Source organism: Bubalus kerabau, chromosome 9, assembly GCF_029407905.1.
Source record: "Bubalus kerabau isolate K-KA32 ecotype Philippines breed swamp buffalo chromosome 9, PCC_UOA_SB_1v2, whole genome shotgun sequence".
Taxonomy (NCBI): Eukaryota; Metazoa; Chordata; class Mammalia; order Artiodactyla; family Bovidae; genus Bubalus; species Bubalus kerabau.
In genome coordinates this window covers 40,229,148-40,253,459 of record NC_073632.1, presented here as the reverse complement: position 1 = coordinate 40,253,459, position 24,312 = coordinate 40,229,148, and the positions used below count along the sequence as shown (strand labels likewise).

At 37.8% G+C, this 24,312-nt stretch overlaps 1 protein-coding gene across 8 annotated transcripts in view; it reads right to left on the bottom strand.

Annotated features, from left to right (window-relative positions):
- CEP85L (centrosomal protein 85 like) overlaps positions 1–22,270 on the bottom strand; it is a 140,740-nt gene extending 118,470 nt beyond the window's left edge. For 4 of the 8 annotated variants that reach the window (XM_055535063.1, XM_055535073.1, XM_055535074.1 and 1 more), the window contains exons 1-2: positions 22,132–22,270; positions 21,093–21,254 (exon numbers count right to left, since the gene is read on the bottom strand). In XM_055535063.1, coding sequence (XP_055391038.1) covers positions 21,093–21,180 — 88 coding nt within the window. In that variant the 5' untranslated portion in view covers positions 21,181–21,254; positions 22,132–22,270. Of the gene's footprint in view, positions 1–466; positions 796–15,781; positions 15,953–21,092; positions 21,255–22,131 lie in introns of those variants that run through there. The other 4 variants (XM_055535066.1, XM_055535065.1, XM_055535067.1 and 1 more) reach the window with 4 other exon arrangements.
- Positions 22,271–24,312: the final 2,042 nt, after the last annotated feature.

Sequence of the window (24,312 nt, the reverse complement as noted above, 5' to 3'; positions counted from 1 at the left end):
TGAGTCACCAAATAAACTTACTTATCAGACATACACAAATTCGATGCTGACTTAGCAGCTTTCTTTGGCTGAAGATATCTGATTTCTGCTTACAGATACTGAACTTTTAAACACAGAACTACTGTCTGATGTAAAATGTCAACTCTATCATCAATCTGTATGGAAATGTTAGTACTCTGCTCTGTAATATTTGATAGGTAGGCATCTGTGATCCCATATACAGACATTATCTGAGAACTGGGACTCAGGAAAAATCTAATCAAAGCATATTGCATGATAATACATGTAGAATGCACTTGTGGAAAGTCACTCAGTCGTGTCCGACTCTTTGTGAACCCGTGGACTATACAGTCCATGGAATTCTTCAGGCAAGAATACTAGAATGGGTAGCCGTTTCCTTCTCCAGGGGATCTTCCCAAACCAGGGATCAAACCCAGGTCTCCCACATTGCAGGCAGAATCTTTACCAGCTGAGCCATCAGGGAAGCCCAAGAATACTGGCGTGGTTAGCCTATCCCTTCTCCACAGGATCTTCCCGACACAGGAATCAAACCAGGGTCTCCTGAATTGCAGGCAGATTCTTTACCAGCTGAGCTACTAGGGAAGCTGGAAAGTCAAAACAAGGGAAGCTGGAAAGTCAAAACAATCTATTTTCTACTACTATAGCCTAACCACTTAAAATTTAAAATTATTTTGCATTATTTTAATTGATTCTATTTCTTTAGTTATCTTTCAATAAAAGTTTAACACCGAGCATTTCCTGGCTCTTAATTTTCTCTTTTGAGTTACAATAAATCTTCACTGTTCAGCTAATTTATCACTTTTCAATGTTCTCTTAAACTTCATTTTCACTTATGTTGCCCATTTTTACTTTACTGACATTTGCCTTTACCTGATTTATCCATCATTTTACCTTCTTGTTCATTCCTTCTTACCTACAATGTCTCAAAATATACCAATGACCAGGGTCAATCTGTGAACTATTTACTACTAGCCTGTTAACAATTAGGAAAAGAAATAAAGGATAAGCACTGAAAATGTTTATAGTAATTTGAAAGCAATTTTAAATCTTGAAATTTATACAAAAGCTATAGCAGTACATATCTTTATTAATGGTTAACATAGTGACTCTAAAACTGAAGACTGCAGACTTATTTGTGGGTGTTAACAAGTTCTGTACAAGAATTTTGAGACTTCATTTTAATTATACCCTTGAAAGTAATAAGCACATTACAGATGACCTGAATAGCTACCTTAAAGCAGACTTATTATCACATAATTATAATGCTCCCATTGGGTTTTATGTTTGCAATTGCAGTTGCTTCCAAGTAATGGAGAAATGACAAGGCACTTATCATCATGATGTGAAATAAGACACCTTTACAGAATTATCATGTTACATGCTATTGAAATTGGCAGGCAAGGAGAACTTTCTAGCAGTTTAATAAACACAAGCATCACAAAATGACAAACATATCCACACAATTAATCACCATTATTTTACCACATTTAAAATAGACACTCTCTATATTAATACCAAAACATATAAAGAGATTAATAATAAAACCAGAATCTATTTTCTACCATATTAACCCCAACATTAAAGCTTTAATTTTAATAAAATACTGTATCAAATTATTTTATTTTCTATTTCTATGCAATTTATAAATTAAGTTTGAATTAACTCAAGTTTAAAAAAATGGTAGCCAAAGAAACACTTCCACCAGCTTTGAGGTCCAGAACAAGTGAAAACTGTAGATTCTACATCAATCTCAAAACTGGGTTTATCTTAATTCATCTGATTAGGCACTCACATATTAAAGCACCAAGTGACGGCGTTCTGTCACCAAAGGTGCTCTACTGTGATCTATTACCTGCACCAAACATCCTTCCTTTAAACAGTTCCTCGGGTATTATTAATATTCCATTTAAATGAACTCCAAGTCCTATCTAAACCATTATCAAAAAGGAAAAACACCCCATTATTTTCTCTCCCAAGTGCAAACCTATTAGTTGGAGAAATATTTTTTTAGGAATACTCAGGAAAGAACATGGGCTTCCCAGGTGGCGCTAGTGGTAAAGAACCCTCCTGCCAATGCAGGAAACATAAGAGATGCAGGTTCGATCCCTGGGTGGGGAAGATCCCCTGGAATAGAACAAAACAACCTATTCCAGTATTCTTGCCTGGAGAATTCCATCCATGGACAGAGGAGTCTGGAGAGCTACAGTCCATAGGGTCACAAAGAGTCAGACACAACTGAAGTGACTTAGCAAGCAGATAAGAGCATAAATAGGCTGGAAGTACACGGAAATGGCAAATAAAGATATGAAAAGATGTCCAACCTTAGTAATAATGAAATGAAACAGACAACAATGCTTTTATTTTTAGACTTTTAAATCATCTATAACATTAAATACCACTGGCAAATATTTGAAATACCAATGTTAAAGTGCAGGAAACGTCCACATACTTTTATGGGATTTTATGGTGACAGAGCGTTTCAAAATTAGGGCATCTGAAAACAGGTATCTCAATTTCAACATGTACCTAAATTTCAACATAAGACTTCCTACTAGGAATTTTTATAAAGAAATAACAGAGAAGTATAATAATATATAAGCACAAGGACAGTACTTCTTTAAATAAAAAAATAAATGCCTAGAAACAAAACACAGTCTGTAAGTTGGTTGATACCATTTAAGTGCTAAAAATAATTTTATTGACCTATTTTTTTTAACATGTAGTGACATCCAAAATGTTAAGTATGTATGGGAGAAAAGCACTTGCTGCTTATATAGTATGCTTCCATGGCTGCAGAAGAGATGGTACATTTACACATATGGAAAAAGGAGCTTTCAGGGAGCTCCAGATCTAAATTGATACTAACTACAATGTTTTACCAAAGAAACAAATAGAGAAACATTTACTCTATCACTAGGGATGATAATGATGATGATTATACACTATCATCTTAAGAAGAAAATGCTGATTACTTTTACTCATTTGCAGGCTACATCAGCATTTGATTCTGAAAGGAACCAGTTACAGAGCAAGATATGTAAATTCAACAGATTCCTAGTCAACAATTTTATAAAAGCTGCGGTAAGACCCGTGAAATAAAGGAAATACACCTGTTTTTAGACAATATAACTATTTTGAGCAGTATAAAGTAGTGCTACATATTTAGCCCACAACAACTCCACTCCATTTGTCGTTAACAAATCTTGACCCAAGGAAACCAATTGTATATAGAAAGGATATAAATTCCCCCGCCCCATGTACACACACAGACACACCAGTAACGGGGATAAAAAAAAAGAAAGAAAAAACCCACCAATAATGATACAGTATTATCATCAGAAGCTAGGAAGATGTTCCTAGCTTAAATCATTAACTATTACCAGGAAGAACGGCTCAAAAAAACGTCTGTAAAAGGCCCGAGATTCGTATTTTCACCTTTGCACATCTGATCTGACCTCTATCAAAACTGTCACCACTGCCATAAAGGCAGTAGCAGACAACAGGCCAGATGTGGCCGTGTTACAATAAAACTTTACAAAATGATGACAAGCTAGATTTGACCGAAAGGTCATAGTTGGCAGATCCCTGATCTAGAGTAAAAAAAAAATTATTCTTATTTGTAAATATTCTCTAAAATTCAGCTGATTCAAAATGAGTAACTCTAGCCAGCATGTTAATTCATTCCTTTATTCAGAAGAAATTCTAGTTCATCCTAGAGCACATACCCGCGAGTACTGCTGCTCTAAATCTGAAAATTCATGGCAGCATTATCGAAATTTTCTGTGGACTACCAATACCAGTAACTTTTTGGATTTCTTTTTCCAGAATAAACAGTCTCAGTTTGTAATAACAAAGAATCTTTTATATTCTATTACAAGTTAATCACTAAAGGGAGGTTGCCTATAAGCTATATGCACCTTGTAACAACCCATCTCTGGGAAACCTCCCAGATAATGAGCATTAAGGTAAAAAAAAAAAAAAAAAAAACCCTCTGTTCAGCTCACAGGAAACATCTAGGCCAGGCCCACCTTGAACAACTACAGGGAGGCTAACACATCCCCTCCAAAGGCTGATGATGATGTTGTTCAGTTGCTCAGTCGTGTCCAGCTCTTTGAGACCCCATGGGCTGAACCCACCAGGTCTCCTGTGTCCATGAGGCTTTTCCAGGAAAGAATATTGGAGTGGGTTGCCATTTCCTTCTCCAGGGGATCCTCCCAACCCAGGATCGAACCCATATCTCCAGAGTGGGTTCTTTACCACTCAGCCACTGGGGAAAGCCCCAGAAGCTGATGAGAACCACGAAATCTCTGACTTGACTCCCTCCCCACTGACTATAAAAGAAGCCTGAATTCTAACTCAGGCCAGAGGATTCTATGGGGCATGAGCCTACCATCATCTGTTTGCTGGCTTTCCAAATAAAGTCACTACTCCTTGCCTCAACAACTCATCTCTTAATTTATTGGCCAGTTATATGAGCTTGGACTCAGTGACAAGCTTATTTGTATATTTTTTCTTGGGAGGCGGGGTGGGGAGGCATGCTGCTTGACTTATGAGATCTTAGTTCCCTGACCAGGGATTGAATCCAGGCCCTTGGCAGTGAAAGCCTGGAGTTCTAACCACTGGACCACCATGGAATTCCCCTGCATGGTTGAAAACTCTCTGACAACATATTAATGTGTATGATGATTAATTGTATGTGTCAACATAACTGGACAATGAGGTGTCCTCATATTGGGATGTTTCTATGAGACTATTTTTGGTCTTATATTTAAATTGTAGACTGAGTAAAGCAAATTGCCCTCCATATGTGGAAGGGCCTCCATCAAACCAGCTAAAGGTCTGAATAAAATAAAAGGCTGCTGCCGCTGCTGAGTCACTTCAGTCGTGTCTGACTCTGTGCGACCCCATAGACAGCAGCCCACCAGGCTCCCCCGTCCCTGGGATTCTCCAGGCAAGAACACTGGAGTGGGTTGCCATTTCCTTCTCCAATGCATGAAAGTGAAAAGTGAAAGTGAAGTTGCTCAGTCGTGTCCGACCCTCAGCGACCCCATGGACTGAAGTCTACCAGGCTCCTCCGTCCATGGGATTTTCCAAGCAAGAGTACTAGAGTGGGGTGCCATTGCCTTCTCCGAACAAAAGGCTGACACACCCCCAATAAACAGAGAATTCTTCCCATCTGAAGGTCTTCAAAACAGAACACTGGCTTTACCCAGTCTTTTGGACTGGAAATGAAACATCAGCTCTTCCTGGACTTCAGGCCTTTCAGCCTTCAGAATGAAATTCTCCATTCAGCTCTCCCAGTTCTCAGGCCTTCAAATTCAATTTGGAACTAAACCATTGACTTCCCTGGGTCTCCACATTGCTGACTCAGCCTGCAGATCTTGGGTCTTGCCAGCCTCCATAATCACATGAATAAATTCCTAACAATAAATCTCTTCCTTAAGTTATATAGAGATAGAAAGAGAATATAATTTTTTTTTCTCGAGTGCACATAAAACACTCTCCAGGACAGATCATGCCTTATGCCACAAAACAAGTCTCACTACATTTAAGATTTAGAACATACCAAGCCATCTTTTCCAATGATAATGGTATGAAATAATTTAAAGAAGAAAACAGAAAGCTCACAAATATGTGGTGATTAAACAACATGCTCCTAAATTACCATGAGTGAAATGGAAATCAAAAAATATCTTGAGACAAATGATGGAAACACAACATACCAAAGCTTATGGAATGCAAAAGCAGTTCTAAGAGGTAAATTTATAGTGATAAATGCCAACATTAAGAAAGCTCAAACGAACAATCTAACTTTATACCTTAAGGAGCCAGAAGAAGAACAAACACCAAAGTTAGTAGAAGGAAGGAACTAATTTAGGATTCTAGGCTTTCACTGCCATGGCCCAAGTTCAATCTCTGGTCAGGGAATTGAGCTCCCACAAGCCGCGCAATGCAGCAAAAAAAAAAAAAAAAAGAAGAAGAAGAAGCAAGGAACTAATAAGAATCAGAGTAGAAATAAAAGAAATAAAGGCTAAAAAAGACAACTGAAAAGATCAATGAAACTAAACGCTATTTTAAAAAGATAAGCTGACAACTGAACGACTATGGAAAAAACAAAAGCCTCAAATACAATCAGAAATGAAAAAGGAGACATTACAACTGCTCACATCGAAATACAAAGATTATAAGAAACTGCTATGAACAATCATAAGCCAACAAACTGGACAACTTAGAAAAAATGAATAAACTCCTAGAAACATACAACCCACCAAGACTAAACCATGAAGATAAAGAAAATCCGAACAGACTGATTACTAGAAATCAATAATCGAAAATCTTTCAACAAAGATACATTCAGGACCAAATGGTTTCAATGAGGAATCCTACCATTTAAAAAATTAATACCAATTATTCTCACACTCTTCAAAAAAATGGAAAGGGAGAGAACAATTCTAAGCTCTTTAAGAAATCATTGTTACCCTATACTGAAGACAGATAAGCACACTATAAGAAAATCACAGGCTATCATCCCCAATAACATAGATACAAGTATCTTCAACAAAATAATGGCAAACCTAATTCAGCAGTACATCAAAAGGACCAAACACCATGGTCAAATGAGATTTATTTCAAAGATGCAGGTATGGTTCAACATGTGCAAATCAATAAAAGTGATATACCACATTAACAACATCAAGCACAGAAATCTATATCAATTCAACAGATGTAGGAAAAGTATTTGACAATATTCAACATTGTTTCAAGATAAAACTCTTAACAAATTAGATATAGTGGGAACATACTTCAGCACAATAAAGGCCATACATAACTACCCACAGTTAACATCATATTCAACAGTGAACAGCTGAGGAGCAAGATCAGGAACAAGACAAGGATATCTACTCTCATCACTTTTATTAATAAAGTACTGGAAGTTCTAGCCAGAGCATTTATACAATTATACAAGAAAAAGAAATAAAGGGCATCCAAATTAGAAAGGAAGAAGTAAAACTGTCTCTATTTGCACATGACATACTTCATACAGAAAACCACCAAAAAACCAAATCAGCAAATTCAATAAACTTACAGCATACGGAAATTAATACACAAAAATCAGTTGTGTTTCTATATACTAACAAACTACTGAAAAGAGAGTTCAGTAGTTAAGAAAACAATCCCACTTAAAACTGCATCGAAAAGAACACTTGGAAGTAAATTAAACCAAGGAGGTAAAAGATGTGTACATCAAAAATTAGAATACACTGAGATGAAATAAAGTGAAGAAGACAAAAGTAACTGGAAAGATATTTCATGCTCACGAATCAAAAGAATATTGCTAAATTGTTCATACTACCCAAAGCAATCCAAATTCAATGCAATGCTTATAAAAATTTCAAAGGCATTTTTTACAGAAATAGAAAAAAAATCCTAAAACCACAAAAGACTTTGAATAGCCAACTCAATCCTGAAAAAGAACAAAACTGGAGGCATCAAACTTCCGATTTCAAACTATACTATAAACCTATAGTAATCAAAACAGTATTGTCATTTAAAAAGATTCACAGATCAATGGAATGGAATAGAGAGCCCAGAAATAAACCCATGCATACACAGTGAATTAATTTACTATAAGGGATCCAAGAATATACAAGGGGAAAGGACAGACCGTCTATTCAATAAATGGTGTTAGGAAAACTGGACAGTCACAGGCAAAAGAATTAACTATTCCACTATCTTACGCCATACACAAAAATGAACTCAAAATGGATTAAAGACTTGTACATAAGACGTAAAGCCACAAGACTCCTAGAATAAATATACAGATATGCTCCTTAACATTGGTCTTGCAATGATTTTTTGGATTTTGACACTAACAGCAAAATAAATGAATAGAACTACATCAAACTAAGGGCATTCCAGGTGGTGCTAGTGGTAAAGAACTTGTCTGCCAATGCAGGAGACGTTCAATCCCTGGGCAGGGAAGATCCCCTGGAGAGGGCATGGCAACCCACTCCAGTATTCTTGCCTGGAGAATTTCATGGCAAGAGGAATTCTGGCAGAGGAGCCTGGCAGGCTGTGTCCATAACGTTGCGAACAGTTGGACATGACTGGAGCAACTGAGCACAACATGGCACAAATTAAAAAGCTTTTGAACAGTCAAGAAAATTTTAAAAAGAGAGAGGAAGAAGGAAAAAGAAAGAAAAGACAATCTATGGAATGGGAGAAAATATCTGCAAACCATATATCCAATAAGAGGTTAATAACACAAAACATACAAAGAACTTATATAACTCAACAGCTAAAAACCATCCAAATAAACAATGATCTGAATAACATTTTTCCAAAGACACACACACACAACAGAATATTATACAGCCATAAAATGTAAGGAAATCCTGCCATATGCAACAACACGGATGAACCTGGAGGGCATTATGCTAAGTGAAAGGAGCCAGACAAAGAAAGACGACTAGTGCACGGTATAATACATGTGGAATTAAAAAACAAGAGTTGAACTCAAAGAGAGTTGAATGGTAGTTGTCAGGGTCCAAGAAATGGGGGAACTGGGAGAGAATGGCAGAGTGTCTTTCAGTTATAAGATGACTAAGTCTTAGAATCTAATGTAGAATACAATGACTACAGTTAACAACACTGTGTAAGCGAAATTTGCTAAGAGAATAAAACTTAAATGTTCTCAACTGAAAAAAAGAAAGTAAACAGTGAGGTGATGGATATGTTAATCAACTCTAATCAGAATCCTTTCACAATGTACACATAAACCAAATCATCGCGTTTTCACCTTAATACATTACAATTTATCAATTATATCTCAATGAAGCTAAAGAAAAAAAGAATCCAACATTTGGGAGAATGGGTCTTTGTAATGTTCTTTAAGCATTATTTCTAATAAGGAACTATTACAAATAAACCCAAAAAGGGAGAAAGGAACAGAATCTAGGCCATTAAAATAATGAATATTTAAAAGTCTAAAATGCTTATATTATCAATCTAAGTAAGATATAAAATATAATAATGGGAAATTCACAAATAACCTCAGATTTCATATCTTCTAGGAATTCTCTGAACTTGTTTTTTTGCCTGTTTCTAGCTTAGCATTCACTGTATCAAATTAAAGTTATCTGTGCAAGTATCTGTCCTCCTTGTAGACTGTAGTAATATTCACTAAGGGCAGGGACCAGTGTTCCAGACTTGACTCAGGGCTGCAGCCAGCATATATACAGCAAAGAGTCAAACAAGCAAAACAAGCACAGAGCAACTGGAAAGAAGTACATCAAAATACTACTTGCAGTTTTTCCTAGATGGTAGGATTATTGGTAATTTGACTCTTATGCTTTGTATTATTACTTTAATAATCAGAAAAATAGGGTTTTTTTTTTTAATGCTTAACCCCCACCAATAACAAACCAAATAATTTAGTTATTAAGTACCTCAGTGATTCTATACCTGTGCTAAGTAACTATTAATGAAAGCCTTTGGAGATATGTTTTCCTGGAAAGGGTATCCAACTTATATGGCCTATTTTGGAACAAAATGGGTCCATTCTAACATGTAAATCAAAGTACCATAACTTTTTAAAAAATGTTCAAAAATTCAAAATTACATATTAATGTTCATAAACTGAATTAGATTTCTACATTTAAAAGGAAAAAAATGCCTTCAAATTCAAAATAAAGAATTTAGAACAGACTGGTTCTTTGTTTTGGTTGATAGCTACAAGTCTGTATCAATAATACCACAATGAATTTAGTCCAGTAGCAGAAACAAATTAGGAAGCTTTTTAAAGCTGTAGGAGAGTCTACCAGGGAAACAAAGTAACTCAAACATTTTGACAAAAGACTGGTGCACTTTTCATAGGAAGGTATTCTCATCAAAAGAACTTTAGAAAAAGAAAGCATGAGTCCAATCATGTCAGACAAATTATTTGATTTGGGAAAACACGTCCTACTCAGAATAGCATCTTATTCCTTTAAATCAGTAAGACATTTTAATTTACTTATGATAGTATCACAATGCTCTTATTTTTGCTAAACTTTTCCTTTTAAAGGAACAAGAGATTCATTCAGATTTCCCAAAATGGCAGAAGAAACATGAAATGACAGAATTATCTATAGAAATTGATCTCCTCCAGGCTGCATTCACATTTGTCTTCTCCTTTAAATATAACTACAGTTTTTTTTAAAGGACACAGTATTTTACATGCCTAGAACACTGGAGATAATTAACAAAATGTCATGATTAAAATAACATTCTAAGCTTTAATTCAGATTGAATGAATTCAACTTGAGAAGAATGACATGCTGTATCTCTAGTCAACATAATCCAGAATCACAAAGCAGTCAGAACTAGACATGACATGAATATGCTTACCAAGTGATATAAGGAAAATTTTTTCACCCAATTGTTATAAGACTACACTACTAAAACAGGAGTTACTCAATTTCTAGATATGGGCACTTTAAAAATAACTTAAAATAAGGCTCAGTGATCTCTGAAATAAAATCTTACCTAGGTCCTATCATATTACAGTAACTGAATGACTATGTAGAATCTGCTCTCCCTGGAGAAAAGAGCATTTCTATAAGAACAGCAAAAATTCCCAAGACACCATGCATTGGGACTTCTCTTTGGAAGACAATATGTTACATTTTTTAACACCAATTTCAATTATTTTAAATAGAATACTAAATGCATTAAATATTAAATGTCCAGTATTTAAATACTAAATAGAATATTAAATATTAACTTATTTAATAACTATTACTATTTCTCACACTGGAAAAAACAGGAAGATGAACATCAAATGAATAAGTTATCTATTATATTTTATATTCTTTCTGAAGCTTCTTTTCTAAATTGGAAGCAAAAATTCATACAATATCAAGTCTTCCATAATATGCTAACATAACTGTAACTGCATTTAGAAGAACTAACCTTACTGAATTTTAAAAATGACAACACTAAGCCGAAAAACAAAAATTGACAAAGCAGATTATAGTTTTAAATAAAAAGCTGAACATATAATACAAACCATGAATACAAAGCAGTGTTTTTCTTAAATGCAGGTTATCACCATTCAGTGCACTGAGACCAACTCTTTTTAATAAAACAGAACAAAATGGAAAATATCAAAGCATATTTACCCTTATTTGACATAAGATAAACAAATCTCATGATATAACATCTCTGAAATGTTAACAAGTACAAAGCACTTCTGCACCGAGTTCAGAACAGTAGCCTTCAACTGCCCCATTCTATTATCAGTAGAAACCAAGTTAAAAAGAAAGAAACCCAAGGAACACAACCAAAAACCTTCTTTTCCTTATCTCATATGTCTAATCAGTTTCTGAACCTCTTCAGTCCATTTTACACGTATTCACTGAATTACATCTCTCCTCTCCTTCCCACTGTCACCGATTATGGCTTCTGGCTCAACTGCTGCACAGACCTCCTGCTGCGGCGGCTGCCCAAGCCAGCCTCTACCCTACCATCAGAAAATACACTTACATCATTCTTTTGCTTACAAAGGTCTGTGGGTTCCTTACTGCATATTAAATAAAACTCAAACTCCTTAACTTCGGCAAAGTTCTTCACCAACTGGCAACCTCATTTTCTAACACTTTACAACTTCTACCTCCCCAGCTCCAGCTCCCAACACTCTATAACCGCACATACCTAACCAACTGCCTCCAAAGAGATCAGGTCCTTTCTGACTCCAAGCTACTTCTCCTCTCTCTCTTCTTTACGAGTCTCGATTCAGAATTAACTTGCTCTCAATGTTTTCTCTGATTCTTCCAGGGAGTAAAAAAATAACTACTACTTTGTACTCTCCCGATATATCATTTAAAATACCATAACAACATTTACTAATCTATATTAACTCATATTTATATGACTTTCTTCCTCCTTACCAAATAGGAACAGTGAAAGGCAACTTTTTTTAGTCTCTAGCACAGAGCTGCACATTTAAGACAGGGTCTCAATAAATGCAGTGTTATAACCACTGGGTAACCAATAAATGTTCCTAGTATAAAATAAAATTTTGGAAGGTTTATAATTAGATCTTAAAAATATTCTTTCTTTTAGAAGGATTAAAACAGGGTTGGGGGGTAGGTTGGTAGTCTATTTTAAAATCCAGGAAATTTTAAGCTATCCCTTGAGACAGTGTACATTTAAGCATCTATTTAAAGATCAGTAAATATTTTCCAAGGCAGCTAAATAAAAAAAGAGAAAAAAAACTAATAATTAAAAGTGATTTGAGGGGCTGTTGGCCAAAATTCCTAAAAAATGGGGGAAAACAATCTTCAAAAAGCATAAAAGGCACTAAAAAAGTCACCAAAAAATTAAATAGAAGATTAAAACACAGAAATATATCCACATTAATAGTAATCAGGGAAAGAGAAACAGAAAATCTTGCACCCCACTGGAGAATACCTAGGTAAAGTGAAAAAAAGCTAATACCATAGAGGTATCTGTTATTCATCCCACTCTTCTACTTCAATTCAGTACTGTTTATCTCTAGGGTAAGTGACTCCAATTATCTTAATTTTTCTTTAATTATAGAATTAATAGCATAGCATAGTGGGGGAAAATGTGGACTATGAAACTAGACTGCCTGGGTTCGAGTTATGTACCACTCTTAGAAGCAGTGAAATCTTGAGTAAGTCAGTTAGCCAATCTGTGCCTCCATTTCTTCATATGTAAAAAGAGGAGAAAAAATTATAGTGTCTATCTTTTAGAGCTATTGTGATAACTGAGTTAATATGCAAAGATATTTTTCAAAGGGCTAAACATAAAAACAGACACATAGATCAATGGAACAGAATAAAAGGCCCAGGAATATTCTCCTCAATAAATGGTATTGAGAAAACGGGACAACCACATGCAAAAGAATGAAACTAGACTTTATCTAATACCACATATTAAAATCAACTCATTGGGTTAAAAAACGTAAGACTTGAAACCATAAAAGTCCTAGAAGAAAACACATGGGGTAAGCTCCCTGACATCAGAATTGGCAATGTTTTTTTTGGATTTGACATCAAAAACAAAGGCAACAAAAAGCAAAAATAAAAAGTATACTACATCAAACTAAAACGCTTCTGCACAGCAACGGAAATTATCAACAAAATGAAAAGGCAATCTGTGGAATGGGAGAAAATATTTGCAAGTCATCTATCTGACAAGGGGTTAATATCCAAAAGAGAGAACTAACTCACACAACTCAATAGGAAAATAATAATAATAATAAATAATTTGATTCAAAATGGGGAAAGGAACTAAATAAATATTTCTCTAAAGAAGATATACAAGTGGCAACAGCTATGTGAAAAGGTGATTCAGATCACTAAGTAGCAGGGAAATGCAATTCAGAACCACTATGAGATCTTCATTCCTATTAGAATGGCTATTATCAAAAACATAATAACAAGTGTTTGCAAAAATGTAGAGAACAGAGAAACCTTGTACACTATTGGTGGGCATGTAAACTGGTACAGCGACCACAGGACAGTATGGAGGCTCCCCATACTGAAACTAAAAATACAACCATCATATGATCCAGCAACCCACACTTCTGGGTATACATCCAAAGAAAACACAATCACTGTCCCAAAGAGATATTAATATCTACATCCCCCACCCCACCCTCACCGTGTTCACTGCTGTCTTATTTATAATAGCCAAAACACAGAAACTACTAAAGGGCCCATCAACAGAGGAATGACTAAAGAAACTGTGTTTGTACAGAATGGAATATTATTCGGCTACAAAAGAAGAAAATCCTGCCATTTGTTGCAAGGTGAATGGACCTTGAGAACATCACACTAAGTCAAATAAATACCCAGAGACAAAAGCTGTATAATCTCATTTACACACAGAAGCAAAACAAAACTCATAAAGACAGGCAACAGACTGGTGGCTTCCAGGAGCAGGGAGTGGGAGGATGGGAGAAAAGGATGAAAGCCGTAAAAAAGCAGAAACTTCCAGGTATAAGATAAATAAGTTTGGGGATATAATGTACAGCATTGTGACTATAGTTAACAATACTATACCGTATATTTGAAAGTTACTAAGAGAGTAAATCTTAAAAGTTCTCATCACAAGGGAAAAAAACTATTAATATGTGTGGTGATGGATGTTAACTAAGCTTATTATGGTAATAATTTTGAAATATATATATTTCATTCACTATATTGTATACCTTAAACTAATACAATGTTATACATCGATTACATCTCAATCAAACTTGGGGGAAAAAATCCACCTCAATCTAAGTTAATTGGCTTTCTTGCATTTAAGGATTTAAATAAATTGAAGTTTAAGTAATTAGCAGCTAGTATTCTTTGTATTCTAAATATAAAAATGATATCTGGAAGTTATTCATTAACTATTATTATTAAAACTACTATTATTAGTATTAGTACTAAAATTATTAATAAAACTAATTTTTAAAAACATTACCACCAAAGTTATAACACTATATAGTCTTCAAATGTGATTCTAAATTTTCTTATTTGCAATTTGAGTATAACAAGAAAGAGCTTTAAACTAGGTTGGTTCCAGCTGAGGTTAAAATTAACTCAATAAGGCCAAGATCAGATGAAAATAAATGGTTCACCTTTCACGTAAAAAGTGTGAATCCAAACCAGTAATATTCTCATCATGTAAGACAAGGAACTCAGGAGGGTTAAGGGAGCAACCAATATAGGTAAGACTATCTCTTTCTATGAAAAAAATTTTATGTGCTTGTTGATTTCATATGTGGAGAGGCCACAGATATCCTATCTTATATTCTGGTTACATGAAATGCTGTATTCAAAACAGTATTTTTGGAGCTATTTGGAATGAAGGCCACATAACTAATTTAGTCTCTCAAAAAGCCTTTGTTTCTATCTATAATCTGGAAAAAATAGGTATGGTTAAAATCTAGTAAGAGGTTTTTTTAAATAAAACCACTATAAACAGGAGGGAATATAACAAGTGGTATTCCAGAGAGGTTTACCTCTGTCTTTGAATGCAACTATTTCATAATATCAATTAATAGAGAAAATATTCTACATGGTAGCAAATTAAGTCCAAACTTAAGAAGGATCATCAGCACCCAGGAAGAAATAAAAGTCCCAATAAAAATAAACACTGCTAAATAAAGTTGTTAGACCTAATGAAAATTCATATAGCCACTGGTCTCCAATGAAAGCAGAGTAAGCTCCTTATTTCTCAATCAGCCTTTAATTTTCCAATACTTAAGAGCCAAAACTAAAACAGAACTTCAGTTTCAAAACACTCCAAAATAAAGTTTTGAGAAAATTTATAAAATTACACCCCCAAATTTAAAAACTTCATTTCCAGTCAAACTTCTCAGTACATTATTCTTAAAAGGAGATAGGATGTTCAGAATTAATGAAAAAGCTTCAAAAAAGCTTCAGTAATGTCATGATAAAGCAATGTACATTGACTGCGATCAATAAACACACAACTCTGCCTCTACACGACAGTAAAACCACACGATACTGGATGCTTGGGGCTAGTGCACTGGGACAACCCAGAGGGATGGTTTGGGAAGGGAGGAGGGAGGAGGGTTCAGGATGGGGAACACATGTATACCTGTGGCGGATTCATTTTGATATTTGGCAAAACTAATACAATTATGTAAAGTTTAAAAATAAAATAAAATTTAAAAAAATAATAAAATAAAATAAAAAAATGGAAAAAAGAAAAAAAAGAAAACTTTAAACTTTACATGATATGTAGTCCATGTAGTCTCTGAGGTGGTGTTTCATCCCATTCTTTCAGAAGGTTAGTCAAAAACTAGAGTTCACTTTAGAATTCTGAACTTTAGTACTGAAACAGCATCAATAAAGCAATGCAGACATCTACTATATAAAGAGGGCATAAAACTTTCTGATCTTAAATCTACTCTCTTTAATTTAAAATCTCTTTAAAGTAATTTAAAGCTTTACGCAGTTCAGAGGCCCTGGGCAGAATCCTATAGTCAAGATTCAGCCAACTGTTGAGCGTGAGGAGTTCCAGGAGACACTACCCCTAATTTCAAAACTGAATGTCCCAGGCAAACCCAAACACTTGGTCACCCTAGCTTGATTAAGTGGTAAGAGCAAAGAAAGCCACCCAAACACTTACTAAGCACTTATGTACCAATCCTATAAATCCAATAAAATGGGCTGACTGGATTAGAGGATATTTAATCCCTACTAGACTAAAAATTTTAAAGCTCTCACTGAAACTAGGCAGTGGCACTCATCTATTCTCTCTGTCACATCTTACTTGGCCTCTTGGAAGCATGTGACTCTGACTCTTCCAAAAGGTTAGCTTTTGACTCTTGACTCCTTCCTTCAGTCTCCTCTCCTCTGGAACATTACACTCTACCAGTTTCACTCCTACCTCACTGGTGACTGCTCCTTCACGGTCTCTCTGTGGCTGGATCTTCTTCCTCTATCTGACTAGAAAACGTTAACCTCTGCTGTCTTCTGGATACTCTATGTGATCGTGTTTAAACACCATGTTCAAACTCTCTACCTCCAGCTCTCCCACCTCCCCACTGAGATCCAGACTTCTATGCCCAACATCTCACCTGAACCTCTAAAACACAACTCAAACTCCATCCAGGACTAAAACAGAACTCTTAATTCCACTTACTTCCTCACCTTCCCCACCTTACGAAATGACACTACCATCCATTACAATTACTGAAGGCCACCACTAAGACTTCATCTTTGATTCCTCTTTTCTTCATTTGCCACCTCCAAGCCATCAGCAAATCCTGTTAGCTCTTTCTCAAGTACATTCCAGACTTATTCTGTTCTCTCCAGTCCACTCTTACCACTCTAATCCAAACCATCATCTTTCACCCAATAACTGCAATGACCTATCAACCAGTTTCTCTGCTACCAATCTTTTCTGCATCCCACCACAATTTCCTCCCCCCACGAAACAGCCAGGAGTGATCTATCAATGCCTAACGTCTGCTTCATCTCCCCAGTACGTAGAACAAAAAACAAGGTCTGCCTTGCAGTAACACTCAGCGTGCTAAGTGAAAGAATGAACAGTCATCTCCCTAACCATCCACAACTACCTTCCCCTCACATAGAATAGAACCTAAAATTCTTTCAAATTCTTACAGGACTCCCTCACCTCATATCCCTGGTCACTATGCTCCAGACTCACTGATACTCTTCAAATTCCCCAAATTCATTTCTACCCTGGAGCTGTTTATTCACCCTCTGCCTGAACACTCCTGCCCTAATGTCTGGCTTCTCATCACTCAGGTCTCAGAGCAATGTTACCTCCTCAGAGAGGCCTTTTCTACCCAGATGCACCCATCCTATATCATCTCACTCGGCTTCCTTTTCTTCATAGTACTTAACATTAGCTGAATCATCGTGTTGTTGGTTTACTTACAAACCGTTTCCTCCCTACTAGCAGGTAAGTTCCCTTGGAGCTGGGAACGTTCTTGTTCAATGTTGTACTCCCAGAGGGCAGTACAATGCCTACCACACAATACATACTGAAAGAATGACTCACATTTACCAAGTAGTTATGTACATGCCAAGCACTATGCTAGGTAACAATGAATTTTTTTAAATTAAAGAAAAATAAAAAATGCAAGTAAAATATTAGTATGAAGAGCAATTTGATGTTCTTTTATGTTGATCATCCCCATTCTTAAAATGACCGTATACAATAAATCCCACTCTGTAGAATATTATTTTGCCAGTGTAAATATATATATCCTTAAAGTAATAATAATAATTAGCATCTCATTATAGCTTTAGAAGTTATCTAAATGATTGCATTATTCACTTTTAATACACAATTTGAGGGAACTAATTAAGATAAAACGCAGTAAAATCTGAGAGCCTTCATTTCGTCTTCTCAAAGTAAACACAGACACATCTGATCCAGTTAGGAAACTCGAGACTGTAAAATACCTTCTGTTCTCAACATACAGAAACATTCACAACAGAGGCTGTCAACTCACCATTTATTGCCTGGCCTCAGATTAGTTTACCACCTTCATCAAGCCAAGAAGCTATCAGTAATAATCAGGTTCATTTCACAAAAGTCATTACTAAAGCTGAGATTAACCACTCATCCCTGAAAGCCTATTATAAAAGAACATGCTCAACTGAGTTTAGGCAGAAGAGTTATGTTTCATTGGTATCATTGTACTTTTGGGTTCATTTAATTCAAAACCACAGAAAGACTTAGTATTTGACATAATCATACCAGTTACTACCACCATCATTATGACATCACTAAATACCTTATAGCCAGGCATCAACTAGGGAAAGGCAGTAAAGCACTAAGGCTTGAGGCACTCAAATGACACTTCTTCAGATCGGGTGAGTATTTTCTATAACATTTTAATTTTAGCAGACTTTAAAACTGTCATATCCTACCCCCAAATGTTTTAAGGATTAAATATATTAATACTTTGAAAGTACGATTTATAAAAAGCAACAAATTCAATATAACTAAGTGCAAGTACTCAAAGTATCACCATTTCATACTAGATGTTTAAACCTAAGGGAAATACATCCAGCTTTCATCCAACTTTGAAACTATTATACATTTTGAATAATGGAGTATTCTCAAATACACTCAACCAAATCATAAAAAACCTAACACATGTTCTACTTAAAATTAAGTTTTCTATGTATTCAAAATGGATAACCCTAAAGGACCTATTGTATAGCTAATGGAACTCTATTCAGTGTTATGTGCCAGTCTGGATGGGAGGGGGTTTAGGGAAGAATGGATACATGTATATGTATGGCTGAATCCCTTTGCTGTTTACCTGCAACTATCACAACATTGTTAATCGGCTATATCCCAATACAAAAAAAAAGTTAAAAGTTTGAAAAAAGTAAAATAAAAGCAGGCAAAGGAAAATAAAATAAAATTAGCTTTCTAACCACACTTGCCAATCAAAAAAGGGGGGAGGGGCACTTTTGCTTGATCTTTGCATGGGAATGTAAGAAAATACTCATTTTATTTTCATTTATAACAGTTATCTTTGTAAAGCTGAAAAACTGTGGATAAAGCCAAAGCAAAATTAAATCCTACAGCAAAGGTCCAAACTTCAGTACCTTCCATACCCACTAATTATTCCTACTTGTTTTAATTGCCATTACCTTAAAAAGAAAAGTTTTCTCCAATTTTTTAAAACTGGTTCTGTATTATCTTTGGTTTTCTCTTTAGTCTACTTTAGTTGTCTGTTGTTTAGTTGTTGTGTCCAACTTTGCAATTCCACGGACTGTAGCCATCAGGCTCCTCTGCCCATGGGATTTCCTAGGCAATAATACTAGAGTGGGTTGCCATTTCTTTCTCCAGGGGATCTTCTGGACCCAGGGATCGAACCTGTGTCTCTTGCACTAGCAGGCAGATTGGTCTAGTTACATAACTGTATAAACAAACTAGTTTTTGGACATCTAGGATTAACCCACATATTGAGACAAACTCATTTAAATACTAGAAATTATTTATGTATCCCTGTCTTAACACTGGCTCTCAAAACCAAAATGATTGCTAATAAATTCAATCAGAAGACTGGTTCCTTCTGCTTTCAGAAAAGCTCTAAAATCACTCAAGGTAGTCAAAAGGTAACATTGGGCAGTGTTTCAAATATACAAATTTTCTTTAAATTCTAAGAAAAAAAATGCCTACATGAACCAACCCAGAGGTCATTATTTTGACCTTCACCACCTGCTCATTTGCTAAAGAAACCACACTTAAGTTTTACAAATGAGGTACAAATTAAGCTACAAAAATAATTTTAAAGGTTTGCTTTACTTAAGAAGAGAATAAACATAAATAATTACATTACTATTCTGTAAAGGTAATCTATTCTTAGCATACAGCCGAAGAAAAATTATATTGGAAAGACATGCCCTGACTTACCAAAGATTTATTACTATCAAAGATTAGATAAAATAAATGCGTTGTAAAGATATACTGTCTGAATGTACTAAATTTGGATATTTATAAAGTATCTTCTTCCACTATATTCTTTGCCACAGCAAAGGTTTAGAGGCTGAAATATAACCTCCAAGTCCTTTCTTCAGTTAATTAACAATTTCTAAGCACTATGATGTTTTCTTCTCCCTAAAAAACAATGGAATAAATGGATACAATGCTTGGATGATATTATGCCTTCAAACATGTTATTATAACAAATAAAAATAAATTTTAAGAGAGTAATTTGCAAAGACATTACAGATGGCTTCTGACATGCACAGATAAATTGAAACCACTCCCTCCAGCCTCTGGGGATAATGAAGTGCCTTCTCACTGACTGAAGTTACTGTGATGGCAGAATTTGTAAATACCCAATGAGTATCAGAAACCTCTTAACTCCTGTCTCCTCCTCTTAGGACAAATGGTATAAATTATAGAGAAAATAATTTCCTGCTTTTTTTTTTTTTTTTACTAAACTCATGCCTACATTAAATTCTCTTATTTCTAAAAGCATTGCAGGACCAAATTTAAGAGAACAATTTCAAATCTAACTCTGAATTTGAAAGTTTATCTATGTCTAGATCTACTGGTACATTATGCCACTACAGTTAAAAGTGTATTATTATATGCTTGAAATGTGTTAAGAGGGTAAATCTTAACGTTTTCTCACCAAACACATGACACACAAAAAACCTGTAACTATAAGGTGATGGATAGGTCAACTAGTTGGCTGTGGAGATCATTTCACAATGTGTATATACACATGTATATATCAAAACCAAGTTGCACATATTAAGTATATTACAATTTATAAATGTCAATTACACCCTGAGAAAATAAACCTGAGAAAATTATGTTTAAAAAAAAAATCACTAACTTCTAAAGTATCACAGAACTGCATTATTTGAAATTTTAATAGAAATCTTGAGTTTGTGTCTGATATTTTTTATATAGCAAAAATACTACCAACAAAAAACCACTTCCAAATATTGTTTTGTTTGCAAATCGCCTTGAAAATGTATACTAAAATGTCAGTTACACCAGTAGAGCTCAAACATTTTGTGTAACAAGGTTACCTAACAGAGGAGTCCTAGAAGTACCTGGAGTTGCAGGAAAATTTTTGTGTACGTACATATGGCGGCTTTTTCTGGATAAATGATCCATGTAACTTGCAGCTTCTGGGGCGCAGGGAGGGGAGGTGGGTGGCTCAAAATACAATTAAGATTAAATTAAAGCGCCTGAAAAAAAAGCCAACGTCATGTAACTTGTCAATATCAGATAACCAAGTCTTATTTTTTACATTCCTAATCAGGGGACGATGTATTCTAATTTGGTGGCTCCTACACAACTTTCAAGTGATGCAGGCATGAAATGGTTCTGCATTACAAAACAGTTCCCTTCACACACCCAACGCGGCAAAACCCAAATTTTCCCTGAAAAGGCCAGGAACAGGCAAACGAATTAACTCCCCCTCTTGCTCAAAGATCGATTAGCTTTGGCAGGACGTGTCCTCCAGAGAGAACTGCTGGGCGGTGACCAGGTTTCAGTGAGGAGATGGACCCCTGGGAGGGCACCAGCAGTCCAGACATCCCCAACAGCCTCCTCCCACCCTCAAACGCGCCCTCCAGTAGGGTCTGCGGGCGCGGCTGCAGCAGATCCCGGCGCCCCTGGAGCGCGCCGCGCCGCCGCCGCTGCAGCACGGTCGCAGCGACCTTCCCGCCCGGATCTCCGGGAGCCCCGTTACCCACGTCCCCACACCCCACCCCAGAAAAAAAGGGACGGGGACGCACAACAAAGCCCAATCCGAGGAGGCCCAAGTGAGCTGTAAGTTGGGCGCCGGGGCTGAGGCCCGACGAGGAGCGGCCGGGACACGGAGCCACGCCGGGCCGGCGCGCCGCGATGCCGGACGGATCTGGCCGGGGAGGCGGGCAGCCAGATGTCAGCCCGCCCGGCTGGGTGTCGGCAGCCGGGAGGAAACCGGGCTGGCGGAGGGCGGGCGCGCAGCTAGGGGGAAGCCAGGCCGGAGGAGGGAGGGGAGCGGCGGCGGCGGGGTCCCCAGGGCGCCGCGGTCGGCCGCGACCCCCACCCCGACCGGCGGCCTGTCCCGTTACTTACCCGCGGGGAAGCTGCGGGCTTCGCCGGGGCTGTCCGGGCCACCGGCCTCAGGGGCCAGGAAGCGCCCCCACATCGCGGGCGGGAGTGCTGAGTGGGCCGGGGGCGCCCGATTCCCCACGCCCGTCCTCCGCTGCCTTTGCCTTCTGCTTCTTCGGAGGCGGAAACTTGTGCGGAGCCTGAGCTGCGGCGGCACCCGCGAGGCGGGGCGAGCGGGTGGGCTGAGCAACGGCCGCTCAGCGACGGGAAGGGGGCGCAGGGGCCGGATTCGCCGCGGTGGCGGCGGCGGCTGCCATGGTCAGCCCAGCTGTGCTGAGGCCCGGGCCAGGGAAGCGGCGGCTCCGCGGTGACGGCGGCTCGGTCCCCGGCCGAACCCAGGCTGCGAGGCTCCAGACGAAGTTGCAGCTGCGGCTTCTCTCCACCCGCTCCGCTGGCGGAGCCCGAGCCGGAGCCGGAGCCGGAGCCGGAGCCGGAGCCGGAGCCGGGCAGGGGCGGCGCCTGGCGGGGGCGGGGCTTCGTGCGCTTACAAAAGGCGTGCGCGGCGCGGGGCGGGGCCTGCGGGCCGTTCCAGGTGGGTACCATCAAGCCCTTTTGCTCCGCAGTTTGCGAATAGTCAGTCCGACATACCGGCTGTATCCCTCTTTTCCCATCCCAGCGCTCAGTGCAGTGAGGAAAGGGCGGAACTTGGGTCAGGGACTTGTCTTGGGGTTCCCCGCTCCGTTGGTTAAGCCCTCAGGCCCTCCGGGGCACCTTTCAGAAAAAGGCATGGAAGACCTGCCTTGACTGCTTGTGATAAAAGAGGGTTGAGGGACTTCGTCACATTTGGGGTTGAAATTAAAGTTGTTATCATGCATTCTATAAGCATCGTTTATTGTTCATTGTGGAGGATAGTAAAGAGGTCATTTTCCTCAATTTACAACCGAGGCGGGGAAAGGGTACCAAAATATCTACAACACGGAGACGAGTGCAGAAAAAAAACAGGAAAAAAGACCCGAGGTAAATAAGTACCGGGGGGTTCAGGGAGGGGCTGTCAATTTTAATCTAGTAGCTCAGTGTTTCAGATAAGCAATCAGGAGTCAAAATGACACCAAAGTATGTAATGGGAGGGCAACTACACCTTCACAGTTCCTCCTCTGCCTGGTCAGATTCCACCCTTCATCTGAACCCAGAGTGCAAGAGCAGGTATCCCGAGGAAGGACAAAATGGTGCAGCATCCTCTTTAAATCTTCCTTTTCACTGGCAATATTTATAACCCTTAAAATAGTGCATTTAATAAATACTGGTTGAGCACTGTAGAAGGAAGTGAGCTCTGGACCTGGCTGATGAATCCGGTAAACCGGAAAGCAGGTTGCTAACCCTTAACAAGCTTTGACTACAGTGATGCTTTTTCCTGTTTTGGATGTTGGCTAACAAAGGCCTCATGTTTGTATTGAGTTCAGTTAGTTCAGTCTGTCAGTCGTATCCAACTCTTTGTGACTCCATGGAATGCAGCATGCCAGGCTTCCCTGTCTTTCACCATCTTCCAGAGCTTGCTCAAACTCATGTCCATTGAGTCGGTGATGCCATCCCACCGTCTCAATCTCTGTCACCCCCTTCTCCTCCTGCCTTCAATCTTTCCCAGCATCAGGGTCTTTTCCAATGAGTCAGCTCTTCTCATGAGGTGGCCAAAGTATTGGAGCTTCAGCTTCAGCATCAGTCCTTCCAATGAAGACTCAGGACTGATTTCCTTTAGGATTGACTGGTTTGATCTCCTTGCAGCCCAAGGGACTCTTCAAGAGTCTTCTCCAATACCACAGTTCAAAACCACCAGTTCTTCAGTGCTCAGATTTCTTATAGTCCAACTCTCACATCCATACATGACTACTGGAAAAACCATAGCTTTGACTAGACAGATCCTTGTCAGTAATGTCTCTGCTTTTTAATATGCTGTCTAGGTTGGTCATAGCTTTTCTTCGGAGGAACAAACATCTTGTAATTTCATGGCTGCAGTCACCATCTGCAGTGATTTTGGAGCCCAAGAAAATAAAGTCTCACTGTTTCCATTATTTCCCCATCTATGAAGTGGTGGGATCAGAGGCCATAATCTTCGTTTTTTGGATGTTAAGTTTTAAGCCAACTTTTTCACTCTCCTCTTTCACTTTCATCAAGAGGTTCTTTAGTTCCTCTTCACTTTCTGCCATAAGG